Source organism: Neofelis nebulosa, chromosome 7, assembly GCF_028018385.1.
Source record: "Neofelis nebulosa isolate mNeoNeb1 chromosome 7, mNeoNeb1.pri, whole genome shotgun sequence".
NCBI lineage: Eukaryota > Metazoa > Chordata > Mammalia > Carnivora > Felidae > Neofelis > Neofelis nebulosa.
This window is the reverse complement of record NC_080788.1, coordinates 99,557,182-99,580,795: the sequence shown is the minus strand read 5'-3', so window position 1 is coordinate 99,580,795 and position 23,614 is coordinate 99,557,182. Positions and strand designations below refer to the sequence as shown.

At 38.5% G+C, this 23,614-nt stretch overlaps 2 protein-coding genes across 3 annotated transcripts in view; one reads left to right on the top strand and one right to left on the bottom strand.

Moving 5' to 3' along the window:
- The window catches only part of PYGL (glycogen phosphorylase L), a 43,956-nt gene extending 40,373 nt beyond the window's left edge, over positions 1 to 3,583 (top strand). Inside the window, exons 18-20 of the mRNA XM_058739023.1 lie at positions 56 to 190; positions 626 to 692; positions 3,236 to 3,583. Coding sequence (XP_058595006.1) covers positions 56 to 190; positions 626 to 692; positions 3,236 to 3,412 — 379 coding nt within the window. The 3' untranslated portion in view covers positions 3,413 to 3,583. The remainder of the gene's footprint in view (positions 1 to 55; positions 191 to 625; positions 693 to 3,235) is intronic.
- An 85-nt stretch (positions 3,584 to 3,668) lies between these two features.
- ABHD12B (abhydrolase domain containing 12B) overlaps positions 3,669 to 23,614 on the bottom strand; it is a 29,656-nt gene continuing 9,710 nt past the window's right edge. For both annotated transcript variants that reach the window (XM_058739026.1, XM_058739024.1), the window contains 9 exons: positions 22,780 to 22,810; positions 19,546 to 19,591; positions 19,310 to 19,439; positions 18,851 to 18,888; positions 14,689 to 14,768; positions 6,016 to 6,098; positions 4,939 to 5,017; positions 4,236 to 4,354; positions 3,669 to 4,112 (listed from right to left, as the gene is read on the bottom strand). In XM_058739026.1, the coding sequence (XP_058595009.1) occupies positions 4,085 to 4,112; positions 4,236 to 4,354; positions 4,939 to 5,017; positions 6,016 to 6,098; positions 14,689 to 14,768; positions 18,851 to 18,888; positions 19,310 to 19,439; positions 19,546 to 19,591; positions 22,780 to 22,810 (634 nt within the window). In that variant the 3' untranslated portion in view covers positions 3,669 to 4,084. The remainder of the gene's footprint in view (positions 4,113 to 4,235; positions 4,355 to 4,938; positions 5,018 to 6,015; positions 6,099 to 14,688; positions 14,769 to 18,850; positions 18,889 to 19,309; positions 19,440 to 19,545; positions 19,592 to 22,779; positions 22,811 to 23,614) is intronic.

Here is a 23,614-nt window from a genome sequence, read left to right as displayed (position 1 = left end):
TAATCACATATACTAACTTAACCTTTTTCTTATCATCCCCACTCCCATCTCACAGGTATGACGCAAAAGAATATTATGAGGCACTTCCAGAGCTGAAGCTTGTGATTGATCAAATTGACAATGGCTTCTTTTCTCCCAAACAGCCGGACCTCTTCAAAGACTTAATCAACATGCTATTTTATCATGACAGGTGAGTTCCCACAAGAAGATGGTGTTTCAGCCATGAAAAGTGGACAAGAATATCTTAAACCAGCTGTAACACACCCATTTAAATTAGAATGCTCTGTGATCTGAGAAGCTAACCTACTCTTAGAAAGAAATATTAGATATTCTCTACTAACCAAGCTAGGAAGGTTTAAGAACAAGACCCACAAATCTGGTATTCTTTTTCTCTTTCTGCTGGTATACCCAGCTTTCACAAACATCCATATGTTGACATTCTTATCTGTGGAAAGAACCATATAAAGGTTGAAGCTGGTTAAAATTCTTGTGAATTGAAATGTAAGTTTGGTGAACCAGCCATACCTGACATTAAGTAAAACAGAATTTTAAGTGGAATCTTAGCACACATATTTTAATGAAGCTTTTTGTTGGTTTGTGTTTTCCTTCCAATCACAAAAAACAGGTTTAAAGTCTTTGCAGACTATGAGGCCTATGTCAAGTGTCAAGAAAAAGTCAGCCAGCTGTACATGGTAAGTACATTGATGAGACCTATAAAAGGACCCAGTTTACTATGGTTAAAATTTTTGTTTCTTTTTATTAAATCTAAATAATAGGGCCCCATTATGAATCCAAAAAGAGAAGTGAGACAACTATCTAGATTATTCAAATCAAAACTTGGCTTTTGTCACATTCAGGCAGAGGCTGAGATTTGACATGTAAGTAGTAATTGTGAATTTTTTAATATTCAAGTAAAAATATCACAATTCAGTATTTATTGAACACCCACCATATAGCAGGCATGGCCTGGAAGCTAAGATTATAAAGCCAAGTTAAATATGCATTTTACCAACTCGTTGATTTGACAGAGAGGCTTTGGGGACTCCTTGGTGGCAGGCACTGGACTAGAGCTCACCACCAAAAGTGTGCATCACAGTCACCGGGAGCAACTTCTCCAAAACACGGCTGCCAGCCCCACTCTGAGAGATGGTGACCCAGTAGTGGGTGGGATCACCATCAGTGTCTGAAAACTTGTTAAGATGATTCTCAGGCTGAGCCTCAGTTAATTAGGTCAAGGACTGACCCCTAGTCCAGGAAAATTGCACAATAAGTACCTCTCCTGGACTACCCATGGAGTGGGGCTATCTGTACGATACAAATATATAGAAAGAGGGGAGGTTTCATGTTTGAATTTTAAAAAGGAAAAGAAAGGAACAAGAAAGACTGGGCTTTATTAAAAAGAAAAAAAAAAAAAAGCTAGAGCCATGTGAGTAACCCTTCACATGCAAGGTTATACATCTTCAAATAGCCTAGCCCTCTAGGAGCATTTAGTAAATGCTAATAAAAATGGAAATTTAGTAAATATAGAGAGGTTGATCATCTCTGATAAGAAAGACTTTCAGTAATTGCTGGAACTACAGAAGAGTAGATACAGGAGACTGGCTCTGTGCCAGGACTCCAGAATGGTTTTCTTGAGGTTGATGCCCTTGAGCTTTCTGGGCATGGTTTCCCTCGCTCATATAGTCTCCATTTTTGCCCTTTAATTCAAAAGCCTTTATACAGCAGAACAGCAAGTTTCCATAAAATTTTCTCCTGCCCTTTGGACACATGACTGACTACTTCCAACAAAAACATGCTTCACTAACATTTCTTTCTATTCCTTTCCCAAAACAGGTGACAGGTAGTTCCTACAGTTATCCCATGGGTCCCATTGGGGTTTTAAAATAAGATCAAAGCCCATGCTGCTTTACAGACCTTATCTTCTGGTAGAATCATATCCAGTCCCCCAAAAATGTATAGACCACAGTAAATTCCAGCTAATGGCTCTAAGCAAGGAAGGGCAGTCCTTAAGCTGAGTGGCTCACTACCTGCCTCCAAGAACTCAAAACAGGCGAAAGAAAGTGGCCAACTCAAGCTCTTTCCTCTTGATCTCAACTCATGCTATGTGTAGAATGGCTACAGAGGAAAAGAAATATAAATAGAGCAAGACAGGAAAATATGAACAAGGGCAAGGACAGATGTGAATGTCAGTTTTGCACAATGGATCTCTTTGCTAATGTTCTGGCCCATATCCAAAGATGCCTATCTCAAAGCCCTGCATTTGGTTCAGTCTTTCTTGTTCATTTGTACAAATTGCAGTTTTTACTCTTAACAATAATCATATTGTTAGGCTTAGAAACATGTTGGGAAGTCTATTCATTATAAATTTAAATAGTTTAAAAAAGTGAAAAAAGGTTTTTATTTTCCTCTTATTTTAGTAAGTTTTCAAAGCCTGAATAAACTGATTTTAGACTCTGTTTTGCAGTACTTGTGGAATAATGGAAGTTTTAGTTTTTCTTCTAAATGCTTATGATACATTGCTAATGGCTTTGAATCATGCTCTGGTCATTTTTAATGAACTTTCAGAGTTCTTTACAATATCATGAGAGTGTAAAATAAATAGCTTCTTGTATTCTTTTGTATAAAAATTATAAAATTTGGATATTATATATTTTATTAAGGGTAAGGCCTTAATTGATCCTGTTTTGAAATCCCAATGGAACATTTGGGATTCAGTATAAGTCTACTGGAGCATCTTTCTTCAGAAAGAACAAAAAAAGAGAAGTAGGTCAATACGTTCTCCCATTAGATTATTTGCTGCATGATAGCTGTCATTCTAGAGTTTTTCAAACTGTGATGTCAGCCACAGGTTAAATCTCTTGACATGGCATCTAGCAAACAATGAATGTTGTGTCTAAAGGGAGGTAAAATAAAAAATAAAAGCATGGGAAATATGGCTTGCATGCCAGAACACTGTAACCATAGCAACAATTACCAATTAGGGAATTTATATCCATGATTTCTCTTAAAATGAAAAATACTTTTTTTTCACTCTTAAATATATTCTAAATAGGAGAAAAGCACAATCTGCCCTATCTAGCTCTCAGCCATGAAAGAAATATATTTATGATTCACTACAACTTACGCTTGTCATTTTCTCCATGAAATGTGCTTGGGTATACTTGGCCTAGCGTTTGTCATAAAGTTTGATGGGCACTCAGGCTGTGGGCCATATATATGTATGTGTTGTTTACAGAATCCAAAGGCCTGGAACACAATGGTACTCAAAAACATAGCTGCTGCAGGGAAATTCTCTAGTGACCGAACAATTAAGGAATATGCCAGGGACATTTGGAACATGGAGCCTTCAGATCTCAAGATTTCCCTATCCAGTGAATCTAGCAATGGGGTGAACAAAGCCAATGGAAAGTAAGTTGTAAAATGTCTCTAGAAAAAAAATAGCTTCTTACTGGATTTGAACACTTTTACAACATTCTTTGATTTTGTTTTGTTTTGTTAGCAAATAATCTAAGAATTTCTGGGCATTGGGAAGAAAGTATAAGACTGTATTAGGGCTAAAAATAAAGTGTCAATTTACAAGAGCTGCATGAGTGCCAAAACTTGTTATTTGATGGCAGATTGAGTAGCATGCTAGAACTTTTCCCAGTGCTATTCAAAAAGCTAGGAAATACTTGAAATGTTTTAATTCCATTTAAATTTACTAAACTAAAACAAGGTATTTAACTACATCGGAGCACCTTTCCTACACTTTTAAGTCCCAACCACAGACCACCTTATTCATAAATATCCCCAGGATGTTTAATAACTGCACATTTTTAGATGGGATCCAAATTTTACCAAATTCTGATTCTCTACAGTGAGGTTTCAGTTTGTTCCACAAAGTAAACTGAGATAAGGTAAATGAGAACTTTCAATAACACCTAGCATCCATGCTTTCCCTCCTTACTAAAATGGCAGGTGACTTGTACAAATGTCAGTGACTTCAGCTCATCCAAGCAGCCCAGTGCAGTTTCCCATAAAAAATATATATCATCGGTGGTGTTCAGACCAAGTCTTCACTGTAGATTTCCATCCCTCTCAGCCCTCATGCCCACTGCTTGCTCAGGAAATCTCTGCAAAAAAAAAAAGACCTAGGTCAGCTCACATGCCTTCTCTACTTCCTTGTCTAAGTAAGCCAGAGCAGCCCTAATTGCCTTGAAGGGAAAAATAATCACATTTAGTAAAGCAACTCTTACCTCACAGTTTTTAACAGCATGGGGCTTTTACAGAGCAAGTTGTGTTGGAAACCAGGAGGAAAGATCACCATCTTGACCCTCTCTTTGTTCCTGTATGCATTATGTGCAATTTCATAGAGCTGCACGGGACAGAAAGACCGAGACTCAAAGGCTGACAATCAAAGGTGGTGTTTTTCTAGTTTAATTTTCCTAAGAGGGTACAGAAGCAGCCATCTTGGGGAGGTAGTCCCATTAAGTCAGAGACGAGGGAGTCTCCACTCCCTCCCCCCAGCTGGTTGCCTCTACAACTGAGGAACTGAAAGCTGCACAGCTCACGCGGAACACTGACGGGTTGTCATCCTTCTCCGCCAACACCCTCCCTGCATGGGGACAGGAACTGCAACAGACCATCTCTGTTTATTGACATCCCATTTTTAGAGCTGCTGTGGGAGAGACTACATGGAGGTTCCCATAGCGGCCTGGGATCTTTCTATACCTGCAGATGCATGGATGAGGAACCAGGGTCCACCACAAACACACCTTCAGCTAAGTAGCACAGCACACTAATGCTTCTTGTATACGCCAGGCAGCATGGCTATTTAGGGGTGGAGAGAGTCCCTCATAATGTCAGAGACCCTCCTGTGGGCTCTAATCAGACTGTGGCTAGATGAGAGAATAGTGAAATAAGCATGGCATGTTTCAGTCAGCACTGGGCTTAGTTTACCTTTTTTCCAAACTCCAAAGGCACCGTGTTGTCATCCTCACCATGTATGATGAGAAGGGGAGAAGACAGGGATTTAACACTAGGGACAAGTAGAAGAAGAACAGTCTTGAGGTTTGCCTTAAAATACAGGATCTCTCTTTCCTTCTCTCCCAGGAACCACAACTTTGTACATAATAAACTTCATATAGTAACTGTTTCTTTCCAGGCAAGATTATCTCTCTTCTGTTTACTCAGACAATTTAATTAAGTATTTAATTAATTTAACTTATTTCTATGTGATTTTTTAAAATAATGAAGAAGAAAAATACTAAAAACACTGAATTTTTATACTTAAAAGGACCTAATCTTTTTCTTTATTCTACCTTATTTCATAATTTCTGGAATATTTTAATTAAAAGACCATATAAAAGAAAATAAAACAATTCAAAACCCAAAAATAACAAGAACCACCACAGGACTAAAGAGAACTCTTTGTAGCAATGTTTTACTTTCCCCCATAAATGTACAGATGGACACGTGATCAACAAGTTTAATCAGCTTCCTGGTCAACCTCCTGATTTAGTAATTCAGAAAGGCTACAGCAGGAAGAAGACTTGTTCCTCACTCTAGCAACTTTCTCAAACAGTACTCCCCAAATTCTGATACTCATCTACCCCATCCCAGTGACTCACTGTTACTCCTGGGAAGGTTAGATCCCTCAGTTGTGCTGACATAGAGAAAGGACTGATAACAACGGCCCATTTGGAGGCACTCTTACCTTCTCCAGCTGCAAGAGCTAACCTGCCAAATTTTGGTCATTAGACCAAGTAATGTTAGGCTAGACCCCAGAGCTCCTTTTAAAAGGTCCTGATTTCTGATAGACCCTAAATCTACAACTCCCTTTACGACTTCAGAGAAAGTACTGAATTGGTGAAGTTATAAAATCAGACATGAGGAAAAATATCAAATACTAAATATTTGTGGACACGTTAGCCCATCTAAAAATTCTCATCTACCCATTCAGTAAGTCACACGATAGTTAACCCCCTCCCAGAATCCCACAGATATAGTAATGACATATTTTCATCATTAGCTTACTTTTCATCATTAGGGAAGACTATTTTGTCTTTTCTCAGGGCATCCATAAGCATGCGTAAAAATCCTGGAAGTTTCCGGTAAATCTATTTTTTTAAAGGAAAAAAAATTAAAACATGGCCTATATCTGTGTCATTTGTTAGTTTCCTACATGAATTTTAGTAATGTAGACAATAGCAACTTACTACATATAATAAACTTTAAAAAAAAAAAAACCTCATGAATTTAAAAGTAACTCGTGTCATTGTAGGAAAATTGGAATATACGAAAAGGAAGAAAGGAGAAACAAATCACACATAATCCCCACCATCCACAGATAATCACTGTTAACGTTTTGTTGTTTTTGCTTCCTATCTTTCTTTAAAATACAAATAGCACCCCTAACTCTTTTTCTTCACACTTGTAAAGAAGCAGTGATATGCATAATCTAAAAATTGCTTCTATGGTGAACATAATTTACTGGTTTAGGTGTGAAACAGAATATTCTGATTAGTCAAAAATTCTGTTGAAAGTATACAATACATAGATAATTTTTTAAAGGATTTAAACATTAGAAACTGTTGAATAAAATTTAATGTTGCAGTGCTTTAAAAGGGCAATTTAGGTTTTAACAATGACCACAGGACTCCAAATATAAAAATTATCATTCTAAACATACTGAATTTCCTCTTCAGTGGCAAATTATAGTAAATAGAAGGCTAGCCTAATTAGCTTTTACCACATTGTTATTAAATCAATAAGTAAATTCGTTTACATGTCCTAAAAAACATCCATCTCAACTGAATATGAGGAAAAGACAGGAACCCTGAGCAATATTGTACCTTTGTCACAAAATTCTAACCCTACCCCCAAACTATATCCCCAATGCATTCATTTCTCTCCATTCCCACTGTCACCCAGCATAATCTACCCTTCTCCTCTTGTTTGGATTGTGCCAGCAGTCTGTTGTGGCTCCCTGCTTCTAGCCTCAGGCTGCTATAATCCACTTCCCATGGGGAAGCCAAGGTGGTAGTTTTGATGTGCAGTTTGTGTCATATCACTCTTTTGTTTCACATTTTCGAAAGGCACTACCTTGGCCTTCGAGGCTTTACAGAATGTGGCTGCTGTGTCTCTTCTCTCTCACTAAGCCCACTCCTGTCCACCCTCAGGCCCTGCTGCCTTCCGTTCCTGGAATATATCAGGCTTGAGCCCATCTCAGGACCCCTGCCTATCTTTTCCCTCAACTCAAGACCTCCAGATTTTCCCATGACGGCCCCTTATCATGCAAGTCTCACCTCAGATGACAGTTAAGAGAGGTTTTCCCCACCCCCTGCTTCCCCACCACCCAGTCACTCCCTGTCACAGCACTACTCACTCCTGAGAATCAGCTTATTGTGTACTTGCCTTCTCTCTGTCTCTCCAGCAAGTATATATACTTCCTAGGAGGTCAGGCCACCATTTTCTTCCAACCGGTGGTATTCCCAGAACTTAGAAAAGTTCCCGGTACCTAGCAGACGCTTGGTACCTACTTGCTAAAGATGGAATGAATCTACTGTGCAAATATCCCTGGAGTAAACGGTAAGCTATTATCTGTCATTTTCATCTTAGTGTGACTTGAATTTCATTCAGATTTTATTCCTTGGAATAGATTTGCTAAGAGAAAAGGCCAGAAAAGTATCACATGTATTCCTCCATTGTGCCTACGAGGGGAGTGGGGAGGAAAGAGCAATGTAATAAATGGGGCGTTGCCAAAGGAAGGAGATGAGTACAGCATAGGGAGGCTGGGGCCAGGAAAGACAAACAACTGCTTCACAGTTTAAAAAAGAAAAGAAGGATATTCACTGTAGAAGCAATTTTTAGGTTATGCATATCACTACCCCTTTATGGTATGGAGAAATTAGAGTTGCCAGCTAGCATAAATCATTTACTGTAGTCTCTTGCTATGAACTGTAGTGATAGAGAACAGCATCTTTCTAAATATAATGAACTTAAAAAAATGTGGTTTCCTGATTTTAAAAAATAATTCCCGTCACTATAGAGAAAGTGGTACAGAAAAGGTACGCTGGGTCCAGTACAGACAAACGTCTGCTTCACAATTTTGGTGTAGGCCTGCTGTTTTCAGGAAACTTCCATGTTTTCATGGGATTTGTTTGGCTTGCATTTCTTGCATGGTCTCATGGCAAGTGATTTGCATTCAGGTGCAACCTGGAGATCCTAATACACCCTCTCATGTCCCTTCTTCCTTTTCCCTCCTCTTACCCATAACTAAGGGCAAGATTTCTTGTTTTGTTTTCTTTTGTGTTTGTCGTCTGATTCTGCCACCCCTGGGATCAGGACTCCTCTGAGGGAAATTCAGTAAGAGAAGCCCTTCAGCAGTTCATCTCAAAGTCCAAAGGCATAAAAAGAAAGCATGCCCAAGTCAATCTACTCCCACTATTCCTTACCAGCCAGAGGTAAGGAGACTTAGACTCTTGAGACTCAGCGGTCACACCATCCCCTCTAGCCCAGACTACAGTGATGGGCCCCTAATTGGTCTTCCTGCCTCCTGTCTTCTGGAATGCCACCAAATAAATATCCTTAAAAGACCAGTTATGCAAAACGTACTGTCACAAAGCTTTGGCATTACCACACAAGCTACTTAAAACAAGGAACTTCTATCTTGACTGCAAGCCCATCCACATCTGGCCACAATCTTTCATTCCAAAGGCTGCACAATTCCAGTCTGTCTGCCTAGAGTTAGAAGATGTAGGATTGAGTCCCATTTCCTCTTCTTATAGGGTGTGTGACAGCTGGGGAAGCCTCTGAGCCGCCATTTCACTCAGCTCTAAGTAGAGGCAGTGATGCCAAACTCAGAGAGTTGCTATGAGGATTTAAAAGGATGACAAGTATGCAAGATATTTCATGGAAGCCTTATATGACTCTCAGGTATTTTATAACACACAGTTGCCCCACTCCACAACGTGGTTTGGTTCACATTCTCCCCTCCCCTCTGTGTTTGCTAACTGTTCTCCCTTACCTTCAAGAAAGGAACTTAGATCCTATCTTATGGCCTTCACTGACCATACCTGCACACGAAACCCTTCTCTTCCCTGAATTCTTCCTTCCCTGAAATTATTGTTCTGGATCCCACACTAGCACTTACCTTAATCTACTTTGCAATAGAAAACATGGGAGGGGGGGAACACACATTGGTTGAGTGCCCACCAGCAGCTGGGTACTTTGCAATGATTATCTTACTTAATTTAATCTTCTAAACAAGTGTAGGCAGTATCAACCCCATTATATAAAAATGGGAAAACTCAGAGCAGGGAAATAACTTACCAAGGTCATAATTGGTTAGTGGCAGAAGCCAAATTTCAACCCAAATCTGTCTGGCTCCATAGCCCATGCTGTTTTTTCCACCGTGTCACGCTGCCTTCCTATTTTGAGTAATGAAATTGATTCCAAAGTGACATATGGAAATCCCTGTCATTGTTTTATACCCACTATTAATTTCCTGTCTCCCCAACTAGACAGGAAGTTCTTGGGAGTGAGGACCCATGCCTTTCACTCTATTTGTATGTCTCACGCCACCTACATGTTCTTATTTAACAGTCATATTCAGAGTAAAGGCACTCCACTGATACAAAAATAGTTAATGGTCACTCAGTGCTTACTTTGTCCTGGGAACTATTATATTATAGATGCTTTTCATATGTTAATTTATCTAGTTATCACAGTAATCTGGAATAGGTTATTATTACCCCCATTTTATAGATAAAGTGTTTAGTCCTTAAAAGCAATTAGTCCAAGATTATACAGCTGTTACACGACAGCCCTGGAAATCAAGCCAGCAAGTCTGACGCCAGAGCTGTGGTTCTTAAAGACAACATGATACTACAGAACTCCTACATTTCTAAACCATAAATGTACCTATTAAACTAAGGTTATATGACATTTTTAATTAAATTCCAAACTTAAAAATATTAGGAGATTCCCCATTTCTAATAATGGAATTGTTACAAACCAAGCCTTTTGCCCAAGACAGCTAGAAAAACTGGAAAAAAAATATTTTAAAAACCTTTCTGTGAAGATGTCAGAGACCTACCAAGGCAGTGAGGTCTTGAGTGGTCTAGATCCCAGAGAGGAGGGAATCTCAGAGAGGTGAAACTGACATTCAACACCACTTTTCCCCTGGAGACACAGCAGGCAAGTCAGGGAAAGCAAAACAGTAGAGACGAACACAAATAGAAACAGATGACACAAATAGAAAAGAACATAGTAAGAAAGTAGATTTAAACCTAAATATATCATAACCACATTAAGTTAACTAGACTACTACAATTAACAGACAAGGGTTGTGGTACTGGAAAAGAAATCAAAACCCCACTACATGCTGCTAATGAGATATATGTTAAATACAAGAATTCAGAAACGTTGAAGGTCAAGGAATAGAAAATGATACATCATGCAAACACTATTCAAAACAAAGGTGTATTAATATCGGACATGGACAAAGTTGACTTTAAGTCAAGAAGCATTATTAATCAACAAAAGGGATATTTCATGATAAAAAAAAGGATCGATTTCACATGGAAGATATAAAATGAAATTATTACTAGATGTATGTTCCTAATAACATACCCTTAAAAAAGCTAAAGCAAAGATTGACAGAACTAGAATAGAAATAACTCCACAATGATGATGATGAGACATTGTAATACTCTTCCCTGGGTAACCAATAAAACAACCAGTGAGAAAAATCAGTGAGAATATAGAAGAATTGAACAGCATGAGTAATCTTGACCTAACTGACATAAATAGAACACTACGCCAAAAACGGAACATATTCTTTACAAGCATATGGAACATATACCAAAATTGGCCATATGTTGGGACATAAAGCAAGTCTGAATAAATTTCAAAAACTGAAATCGTACAGAGAGAAATCTCAGATCATGATAGAATTAAGCTAGATATCAATGCCAAACATAACCAAATCCCCAAATGTATCAAAATTACAAAATATACTTGTGAATAACCCATAGGTCAAGAAAGTCACAATTTTTTTTTTTTTTTTTTTTTTTTTTTTTTTTTTGAGACAGAGAGACAGAGCATGAGCAGGGGAGGGGCAGAGAAAGAGGGAGACAGAATCGGAAGCAGGCCCCAGGCTCTGAGCCATCAGCCCAGAGCCCGACGCGGGGCTCGAACTCACCGACCGTGAGATCGTAACCTGAGCTGAAGTCGGATGCTTAACCGACTGAGCCACCCAGGCGCCCTGAAAGTCACAATATTATAAAATATTTTGAACTAAATAATAATTAAAATACATTTGAAAATGTGGGATGCAGCTGAAGGGTGGCTTCAGTGGAGTATGCCTTCATGAATAAATTAGAAAAGAGGAAATACTGAAATAAATTATTCAAGTACCATCTTAGAAACTTTTTAAATTTTGTTTAAAGTTTATTTGTTTTGAGTCTCTGCACTGGGTGGGCCTAACACAGGGCTTGATCCCATGACCATGAGATCATGAATGAGCAAAAATCAAAAGTTGTGTGCTTAAAACCGACTGAGCCACCCAGGCATCCCTAGAAACTTTTAAAATAATAAATTGAATCTAAAGAAAACAGAAGAAAGGGAATAATTCAGGTAAAACCAGAAATTAATAAAATAGAAAACATTCAGTGTAGGTAATCAACAAAGTCTGAGTTGGTTCTTTGAAAAGACTAAAAAATAATTCTTGCTATAAACACTGGCTGTCTCCCTTCTCCTTAGCCTTGGATAACCAAAACCATCACCCCTAGAAGGTTATGTCACCTTCCTCCAACCTATCCTCTGACCCTGGGGATAACAGAAACAACCACCCCTGTTAATTCGCAGCTTAGAGTCCCATGTGGATTAGACCAAAGCTACACTTTACCTGAAGTTACATCTTGTTCTGCTCTTTCCCCTTCCCTATCCTACAACCCTCATTCAAATGACCTTGCAGGCTTCTCCTTTATGGTACTCTCTCAATAAATCGTGACAAATCTCTGCCATAGGTTCTGCTTCTAGGAGAACCTGACCTAAAACTAAAATTAAGAAAACCTCAATCAGTCAACATAAATTTATAAATACCATGTTCATAAATTGGAGGATTCAATATTAGAAAAGTATCAATTCACCCATGTTATAGACCTAATGCAATTCCAGTCAAAATCCTGGGATGTTTTTTATAGAAATTGGTAAGCATATACCAAAATGTATGTCAAAATACAAAGGATCAAGAATAGTCAAGACAAATATTCAATAAGAAGGAAAAAGCTGAAGCAGTTACATAGCCAGATATTAAAAAAAAAAAACCTATATTATACAGCCCTAGTACATAAGAGATTGCAGTATTCATATAAGAATGGACAGATAGACAAGGGAGAAAAATGAGAATCTACCAACAGATCCATATATATTAAGCCCTGATATATGCAAACATTGGCTCTGTAGAGTTGGTAGGGAAGGTTTGTTTAGTAAATGATATGAAACCAAAACTGGATATCCACATGGACTGCCTCGTACATATACAAAACCCACCTGTAAATTATAGCTGTAAATGTAAAAGGTAAAACAGAATTTCTGTAAGATAGCATAGAAGAATATCTTCATAATCTTTGGTAACCAGAGTTTTATTAGGCAGGACACTTTTCTTAAAAATATTAACCGTAAAAAATAGTTGATAAACTGGTCTACATTAAATTTAGGAACATGTCTTCATCATAAGATATCATTCAGGGAGTAAAAAAGGCAAAATAAGCAAATATACTTGCAGTACAAATAATTTTCTAATGACTTATCCTATAAAAAAAACTTATCTTACAAATAAAAAAAGACAATTTAAAAAGGAGCAAACACATAAACAAGTATCTTACAAGAGATGATATCTAAATGACTAATAAACTTCAAAAAATGCCCACCTTCATTAGTCATAAGGGAAATACAATGAGATATCCATACAAGGGCAAGGATATGAAGCAACTGGAATGCTCACACACAACAGGTGGGAGAGTAAAGTAGTAAAGTCACCTTGGAAAACTGTTTAGCACTGTAATTACTAAAGCTGAACATATGCATATCTTACTATCCAACAATTCTACTCCTAGGGTATATACTTCAGTGAAGCATATACACGTTTGCAGAATACATGTTCAAGAACATTCATAACAACTTTATTAATTACCCCAAAGAGAAAGCAACTCAAATGTCCATAAACAACAGGTCAATGAAGTATAGTATATTTATACGATGATATACTATTTGGTATTATGTTCAATGTTATACAAATTATATATTTATATAAGTTATAAATTAAATTATATAAAATTATATTGCTCAGAGAGGCACACATAGGCAATAACACTATAAAGAGAAGCTTGGATATGATGACCATAAAACTCAGTGTAAGGACTGTATATCTAAGGTGAGCCTTATTGGATTGGGAAATGTCATACAGGAGACTTCTGGGGTACTAGTGATACTAATTTCTAGACTTAAGTGTTAGTTACATGGATGTTCTGTTCATAATTGTTTGTTAAATTGTGTGTTTCCCTATTAGATTTCAAAATTAGAATTTCAATAAAGAAACAAAAGTACATGGAAAGATTGTACCTGAATTATACTTACAAGTTAGTGAATTTATTAGTAATTAGAGTAATATAATAAATGCTCATTAGTGGTTACCTTAAGATGAATATTTAATTGTCTAAAACCAATTGGAAGTGTTTTATTGTATCTTAAATTATTCAGCATTCAGTATCATCTATTAATGGGAAGATTCCTATATTGAGATGGAGTTTATAATACAGTTATTCTCAAGATTATGTGGTTCTGTGAACTAGCTGTCCCAGGAAGTAATGAGCTACCTTCTCCAGAAATAGTTAAGCAAATTCAGAGAGTTCTATGATGATTTATTGTAAAAAAAAAAAAAAAAAAAAAAAAAAAAAAAATTCCAAAAGTAGGCAGTTGAATTAAAGTACCCTTAAAATGCCTTCTGACATTAACCAACAATCTAAAAATTTGGATCATGTTGTCATGTATCCCCTCTGAGAATCCTACCACTCTCTTTCTCTGTCTCATTTACTAACATTTATATGGAGGCATGACTCTAAGCAATTGAACATTAGGCATGGAATTATGAAAATAATGAAAATATTAAATTAGGATAATCTACATGACAGGCTTAAAAATGACACTTTGTTGCCCAATTCTTTAAACTTTATGTTCTTGGGAAGTTTGTCTTCTCTACTTGGGATAAAACCATTTGGTAGTTTCCTTGAATTCTCTAAAGACTTTTTTTTTTTATAATCATAAAATAATGAAAAATATATGGCTGACAATAATAGGGCTAAAAATGATGTATGAGAGGCATGTTATCACCTTAAAAAGAAAGTGTAATAAACTAACCTAAGTCAAGTCTATTTAAAAAACTACATGATAAAAGATACAGTTAGTGGAAGAGGAGGAAAAAAACTTTGGCCCTTAATAAGCCACTATCTCAATTTATTAGAAGAAAAGAACTAGAAAATCCAAAAGCATTGTGCCCTCCTTCAATAGCAACTGGCTAATAACTTGTCTTAGGTTAGAATAACTTAGAAACATATAATACCAGAAAATGGTTAATAAGCATAAGTGTGTGGAAATAGCTTTGGAAACACTTTAACATCTTGTGAAGATGAATCAGAGACTCACCTTTAACAAGGGATAATTGATAGTTGCAACCCATATGTTGGTAAATGGAGCCTCCAGGATAATAGCATCAACTGGGAATCCTTGAAAATAATAAAAAAGAAGTAACTCCTCTATCATATATAAATACTACCTTTCTTAAATAAGGAGTTCTAAGGTCTTGTACATGAATTGCCTATGCCAAAATTATTTGTGAAGCTTATTAATAATGCAGATTCCTGGACTCCACACTAGACTTGAGTCAGTCAAAATCTCGAAGGAGAGGGGTGGAGAATGCACACTTTTTTAAGTAGGCTTCATACCGAGCATGGAGCCCAGGGCAGGGTTTGAAGTCACAACCCTGAGATCAAGACCTGAGCTGAGATCAAGAGTTGGATGCTTAACTGACTGAGTCACCCAGGTGCCCCAAGAGTGCTCATTTATTTTTTATTGTTTATTCTTATTTTTATTTATTAATTAATTTTTTTTTTTTTTGAGAGAGAGGCAGAATGTGAGCCAGAAAGGGTCAGAGAGAGAGGAAGACACAGAATCTGAAGCAGGCTCCAGGCTTTGAGCTGTCAGAACAGAGCCCGATGCAGGGCTCAAACTCACAAACCATGAGATCATGACCTGAGCAGAAGTCAGGTGCCCAACCAACTGAGCCACCCAGGCACCCCCAAGAATGCTCATTTTTAACAAGCACCCCCACCCCAAGAGATTTCTATGCACATGATAATTGAAAACCATTACCTTCTTCTAAAACATAAAACCACATTTTCATGACTTAGATAATTTAAGAAAGCAAAGTACTATAGGAAGGGAGATTGTTCTGCAGCTCATTGTTTAGAAAGTACTAGATGCTTACTAGTTTGTTTTAGCCAACACTCCCTCTAAGAACAATGAGAAAATGTGTGTTAGACGGGGATATGAATTTGTATATGTACACAGTAGTCCCCCTTTATCCACAATTTCACTTTCTGCAGTTTCAGTTACCTGCAGTCAAGTATGGTCCAGAAGGAGATAATCCTGCTTCAGTCATATTATCAGAAGGTCAGTAGTAGCCTAACACTACACAATGCCTACATCATTTGCCTCACTTCATCGTGTAGGCATTTTATCACCTCACATCATCACAGGAACTGAATACAGTACAATGTTTTAAGAAAAACCATAGTCATGTAACTTTTATTATAGTATACTGTTATATATGTTAATGTGTTATTATTAATCTCTTACTGTGCCTAATTTATATTTTGAGAGAGAGAGAGTGCAAGTAGGATAGGGGCAGAGAATCCCATGTGGGGCTTAATCCCATGAACCAGGAGATCGTAACCTGAGCCAAAATCAAGACTCAGACGTTCAACCAACTGGGGCACCCAGGTGTCCTGTGCCTAATTTATAAATTAAACTTTATCAGGGGCACCTGGGTGGCTCAGTCAGTTAAGCATCCAACTTTGGCTCAGGTCATGCTCTCACGGATCGTGGGTTCGAGCCCTGCCTCGGGCTCTGTGCTGACAGCTCAGACCCTGGAGCCTGCTTCGGATTCTGTGTCTCCATCTCTCTGCCCCTCCCCCATGTCCCACATACTCTGTGTGTCTCTCAAAAATAAACATTAAAAAAATTTTTTCAAAAAAGCTTATATACATATACAAAAAACATAGTATATATAGGGTTTGGTATTATCTGTGGTTTCAGGCATCCATTGTAGGTCTTGGAACATACTCCCCATGGATAAGGGAGGGCTACTATATGTATATGTGTATGTTTGAAGGCATCTCAGAGCTACTAAATCAATGAGATTTTGAGAGCCAATAACAAAAGAAAAACAGCCACAAGATTTTGAGCTGCTTTTCCCCTCAAAGCAGTTGAAACTTTGAAAGCAACAGTGGTGGCTGCTCATAGAGGCTTAGATCTAGAGAGAACTTTCAGCATTCCCACAGGATCAAAAGGACAAAAATTAGAGTTCAGAATCTGCCAAGAAGGAGGGCTCAAGAAATTTCTCAGACTTTTGTTGGGACTTCAAAGGACTACACCCTGGGAGTAATGGTGAACTAGAAACAGACAAGCTGTCATAAAGACTGAAGCCCAGCTTCAAATCAGCTCAATTTCTGATTGAATTAAGGTGATCTCCCCTCTATTTTAACTGCCTTTCAGAAGAAAAGTAACTTTGTCTGGAATATTATCCCTAGTCCCTCAAATCACCTCTACAATTTCCATAAACAATGTCTACATTTAATCAAAAATAACTAGGCATACAACAAATAAAAACAAAAACATAAAGAGACCAAAAATACAAAACAACAACAACAACAACAACAGGTAACAGAAACAGATCAACAAAGGAACTAGATATTGGCATTATGATATATGGACTTTAAAATAACTTGTAAATAAACTGTAATATAGTAAAATATTTATTAAAATTTTAATATTTAATAAAATTTGGTATTACATAGTAAACAGTGTACTATGTCAAAAGAAAATATTTAAACTGGAGCATAGGAGCACCTAGGTGTCTCAGTCAGTTGTGTCTGACTTTGGCTCACGTCATGATCTTGAGGTTTGTGAGTTTGAGGCCCGCATCAGGGTCTGTGCTGAAAGCTCACAGCCTAAAGCCTGCTTCAGATTCTGTGTCTCCCTCTCTCTCTCTGCTCTTCCCCCACTCATACTCTGTCTCTCTGTGTCTCTCAAAAATGAATAAACATTTTTAAAAAATTAAAAAAATAAAAATAAACTAGAGCACAAATAGAAAAATGTCTGGAAAACCCAGAAAAGAATATTGGAAACATACAGGACATGGGAACAGATCTAAAAAAATACATATAATTATAGTCCCGGGGGGAGAGAAGATGAAAAATGAGGTAGGCACAATATTTGAAGATATAATGACCAATTTTCCAAAATGGATGAACATCAAGCCAGAGTTCAGAGGTATTATGAACCCCAAGCAGGGTAAGTACTAGGAAACCCACACCTAGGAAAATCACAGTAAAAATGCTGAAAACCAAAGACAAAAAGAATCTCAAAATAACCAGAAGAAAAAGTAAACATTATCTTCAAATTAAGGAGCAGCAGTAAGACTGGAAGCTGACTTCCCAATGGAATAGTGAAAGCCAAACAAAATGGATGATGTCTTCAAAGTATTGAAATAAAATAACTACCAACCAAGTATGCCCAATGGAAATATCCTTCAAAAATGAAGATAAAATAAAGATATTTTCAGGCCCAAACTGAGAGAATTCTTCACCACAGACAGGCAGAACAAAAATCCCAAATGAAAGCACAGAAATGCTATAAGTAGTAAAAAGCAAAGAAAAGGGTAAATCTAAATATTGACTTCATACTATAAGAATAGTAATGTTTTATGGAGCGAGTAATAAAGAGGAAATTAAAATACATGATAGCAAGAGTTCATAAGTCAGGAATGTAAATGGAATTAAAGTGTTCTAAGGTCATTGCTTATCTAAGAAGTGAAGTACTCATTTGTGTGAGAATTTAGGTCAGATAAATACAGCATCATCAACACTGTGCAGGAAGTGTGTGCAGGGAGCTATGAGAACTTAGAGGAGCAGTAAATAATATCTGCTTTATTTCCATAACTAAGACTGCGTATAGCAGGTGACTTGCTTTCAAATGTTATGTAACTCAACCTGACCTGTATTGACAAGTTAGGTTTAAGATATAACGCAAGAGATTACGTGCTTTTAACGTACATCAAAATCCCCTTGTCCTATTCACAGAGATTCTAATTCATGAAAACAGCTAGGATCCAGGAACTGTGTGCTTATAACAAGCACCTCTGGGGATTCTGATACAGGCAGCAGTCAGAACACTTTGGGAAACACTGACATAAACGTGATGGAACAAGGGCTGCAGCAAGCAAGTCCTGCTTGTTATTTCATAAATGTATTTTTTCCTCCCTTATAATCCAAATTACTCCATAGTAACATTTACTTCACAGTGAGGGCTTTTTCAAAGGTAATTTTAACTGTTCCTCAGCATTTACTTTTAATCTCATGATCTTGAAGAGCAACTGTTATTTTGTATTAAATAGAAAAAAAAGCTTATTACACTATCAGAAACTGTCTCAGGTTGGGGTGCTTGAGGTATCTCTGTGTTCTGAGTGTGCACAGTGTTTACTTTCCCACCCCCAGCTAAGAAATAACGTGTGAGCATTTTATGGTACCTTTCTCTTCCAGTACTTTTGCGGCATTGGTTGCAACTCTGTAAAGCAATGAAAATTAGTACATTTGTGAAGCAGTAACTTAACAGTCAAGTAAACAGTACAGACATCCAATATGAGCATCTGATGAAAGCTCTGGACCCTCCGCTAGAACACAGACACAAAATTTCGCATAGGATTTCAAGGAGTTCCAGTGGCCCTAAATTAAGAATCCTTTTCTTTAAAACTCTCAAGGAGAGTTCTGGAATGGGTTTCAGTGTCACAGATGACCATAGAGCTACACCCTCCCGTGCATTACAAATTAGCACCTGTGATGGCAATTGTCTCTAGCCACATGTGGGATGTGAGAGAAACCAGAGCCCCCTCTCCTGGCTCAGTGCTCCTTCTTCTGTTCACTGCTGCCTTTGATATGACACCAAAGTCCTAAGGACCCACCTAAAGCCATCTTCAGACCCCACTTACCCTGTACCCAGAGAGTGGCCCCAGAGACACACAGGGGTGGTACCACTTCTCGCCTTGGTCCACTCATAGACACAAATAGCATCTGCAGTCAGCCCCTCCTCTGTGGGCTTCCCTGTGGAGTCCCCGAACCCTGGCAGTAAGGAAAGACAAGCACAGAATCACTACCTCCAAAACCGGGGCCATCAAAAGCCCTCCTGCTTATTGAAAAGTCTTTATATACTGTTCTTAACACATACCTCTGTAGTCCACAGACAGGACATGAAAGCCACCGTCACTCAGCACCTAGATGACAAAGGAGCTGTTACCATTTTAATTAGGGGGTGTAAACAGAAAAGGTGGTATAACCTCCTCAACACTTCCATAAAACTAGTTGTGATGGTTTCATAGGCAGGGAATAGATGAAATCTGCTGCCTGGCTTCAAATGTGAGAAGGTCAGCCTCAACAGGAAAGGAGCGAGGCGGGGGCAGAGCAGGATCAGACAGCCTGTTCCCCCCCCCCCCTCCGATGTGCCCCTTACTGGCTGTGTGACCTTGAGCAAGCCACTAAACATCCGAATATGTAAATATTATTCTGAAAAGTGAAAAACACTAGTGGCTATCTTCAGGATCATTGGAAGAATACGTGAAATGACATATTAAAGTATCTTGGTACATAGTAAATGTCTGTTTCAAGAATTCCCTTGAGAACAGAAGGTCTACACAGAGTTGTAGCAGAGGAGTCAAATAATGGGAAGATATTTATATTAAATATGAACAAAGAGTTAATACCAATCAAAAATAAACACATTGCCTGATTCTGTGAAACCATTGCCAAGCCCCAAGTGGATGAATGAGGAAGGAATACGAAAATATAATTTCAAATGAAATGAATTGCAATGATAGACAAAGAGAAAAGGGGGACAAAAATGTAAAATGTTCTTTAATCCTCACAATAGTCCCTAAAAGGTAGGTGTTATCCCCATTTTATACATAAAGAAATTGAGTCCGAGGGTTTAGGTAACTAGTTCTTGGTCACCCAAATGGCTAGAGGCAGAACCAGGATTCACACCTGGGACTGCTTATGTCCAAACACTGCGCTTCCCCTGCCATTGCATAGTGGTAGGTAGCTGAATCTCACTAGGAATCTTTAAATATAAATCCAACCGATAATGAGAAACTAAGTGAAACTTTGTAATATCTCCAAAATAGTTATCCAAGACACAGAGCAGTTAGGCATCCGGGGAAATTGGAGTATTCACGTGATCACTATACAATGAAAGACCACTTGATGAAACAACTCAAGAACAGTAACAGATCTTACTCCTAAGAATTGATCTCTAGGAGAAAATTCCAAAAGAAGAATAAACTAAAGGCTTAAAGTTTTCTCTATCAATATTATTTAAATGATTTTAGCAGGGGGACTATTGACTTTATAATTAGATAATGTTGTATCTAAGAAAAGTGGAATAGTTAAGTAAATAAACAAGAGTCAATAAATATAATGGAGAATGACCACCTTTTAAATTAGTGACTGTGATAACTATGGGAAAACATGCAACAATGTTTATAATGTAGTATTAAGAGCACAAGATAAAATTACATGCAGATACAATCACAGTTATATAAAAACTTTATATAAAGAGATAAAGACGTAAGGTGGATTACAAATTAATGAAAACAGCTGTGTTGAATGACTGAAGCTATGAATGAATGGATGAATGAATGAGACAATGAGGAGGGAAGGAAAGAAGGCAAGAAGAAAGAGAGGAACGACAACAATAGTAAAGATCTAATTTTTTTAAGTTTATGTATTTTGAGAGAGCGAGAGAGGGCACATACATGAATGGGGAAGGGCAGAGAAGGGAGAGAGAGAGAGAGAGAGAGAGAGAGAGAGAGAGAGAGACCCAAGCAGGCTCCACGCTGTCAACGCAAAGCCTGACACAGAGCTCGAACTCATGAACTGTGAGATCATGACTGGGCACAAATCAAGAGTCGGACACTTAACCGACTGAGCCATCCAGGTACCCCAAGATTTAATTTTTAAAGGAAATCATCCATTCAAAGAAGAGAATGAAGGGCTAAGATGTTTGGTCAGGCTGGGAAATGATGACCATGGCACAAGGTATCCAGGGTCGGCCTGGGAGAAGTCTTATCATACCTTCCCCTCCCACCCCAACTACCACAAGCATGACCTGGCTACTTTTCACACCTACACCTACGACTCTTTTCCTTTCTGTGCACACAGGGGATATACAATTCAGCTTTGCCAAGAGTGGGAGAGGGAAAAATACATGGTCTCATGGACATCAGCTTCACCACCATCTGGCCTAGGAAGTGTGGAGAGTGAGGTGCAGGGTAGAAAGCAAACCTAAAAATTATTAGACATGATCATCCCAGGCAGAACTGCATCCAGACCACCACTCCTCCGCAAGAGTCAGTCTGAGAAGGCAGTGAAGACAGGGAGGAGTAGACAAGAGAGGAGTTTCCTGTCTGAATAAGGGAGGGAGGATGAAGGGGGCACTTGGCCATTCTGGGCCTGGCAGGATTCCCATTAACGCTGTCACGCCAGGAAAGGGCTCTGAGGTGGGAGGGCATGTGGGGGGAGAGATCAGGTCCTGCGGTCAATAACTGGACAAGCAGCCTGGTCACCTGAGGGAGAGGTGACCCAATCAGGGTGTGGGAGAAGATGAACAGGTAGCTGCCCTACCAGCCATGAGTCAGATATGGCTGAGTGGAAAGCCTGCTCCCTCACACTTGGAAATGCAGGGGCCGCGCCCCACAAACTGTAGTCAGGTAGCAGGCTAGCGAGAAGAGCAGTATGGCCACCATTTCACTTGCAAAACCCTTCATGGGACTGAAGCCAGAGCCTGAATGACTTTTTTTTTTTTAATGTTTATTTATATTTGAGAGAGAGACAGAGCACGAAAGACATGTGAAAGAGAGAGGGAGACACAGGATCTGAAGTAGGCTCCAGGCTCTGAGCTGTCAGCACAGAGCCTGACACAGGGCTGGAACCCTCAAACCATGAGATCATGACCTGAGCTGAAGTTGGACACTTAACCGAGTCACCCAGGTGCCCCCTAAATGACTTTTAAAAGCAGACATTCTATGTCTTTATCCTCTTCCACTAAAAGAAAAAAAAAGGGGGGGGGGCTGTTTCCCATAGGAGTAACTTTCACATTTAATATACTCTCTCAACCCTCCTCCCAGCCCTCAGAAAAATCAAATAGGTCTTCAACTCCATCTGGTGATGAAGGTAATATATTTATGAGTGTTTTGGTTCTCAGAGATGTTCACTTCTGTTTTCATCCCCCGTGGTGACTGCAGGAAGAGAAACCCATGTGAGGGACTTTGAACCCTAGACACCAAACCCACTCTCAGGAGCTCTCAGTAGATATCCGTGCTGAGGGCTGAGAAAGATCTGTGGCTGTAGCCCAAAAGAGAATAAATAAAGACATAGAATTGGCACCTTGAGGCCCCTTCAGACATACCTTTACGAGCTTAAGTCTGTGAGGAGCTGCCCTGTAAAGGAGGTAAAAAAAAAAAAAAAAACAATTAAAAAAAAAAAAAAAAGAGCAAGAATTAGGAATTACCATGACAAATCCAATAAAAATCACTATCATGGTTCTGGCATCTGACCTCATGCATTTCTTTTTCAGGTTAGGAAAGTAAATAACTAGGAGGAAGGGAAATGGTTTTTGGTGTCATAGCCCACTTGGATGTGTCAGGGTGAATGATGGATGGCTCCCCACCGCTGCTGTGTGCGTCTGTATGGGTGCCGGATGCCCAGGTGGCCAGTGCTTCTCAAAAGAGGCATGTGATTAACTACTGGTAATCCACTTCCTTTCACTGCTACACAGCAAAACTTATTTCTAAGAATACTTTTAGAAGCTAAAGGAAAATCAGTTCCGGAAAGTGGCTTTTCAGAACAAAGGATGACACAGCCATGTTCACTAAACTAGGATGTGCCTGTACCCTGTTCACCCTGCCATTAAGTGCAAGATGAAGTGAAGGAGACAGACTCACAGTCTCGAAGGTACAAGAAACCCTTTTTCCCCCAAATAACCATATCATCTACTCTCTATTAATAAAAGGGAGACAAAGATGATTCAAAAGGCAGAGGATTCTTTTAAAAACCATTTGAATTTTTGTTTTAGAGCCTAATGTCTTCAACTTCCGTGGATCATGGAGCCCTTAAAACATGTAATTAAAGCTATGGGCCCATTTCCCAGAAAAATATATCCACACTTGACATTTTCTGTACAATTTTGTGGAAAAGGTTCAGGGACCCTCCGGGGTTTTTCTCTGGGTCCCAAGTCTAGAACC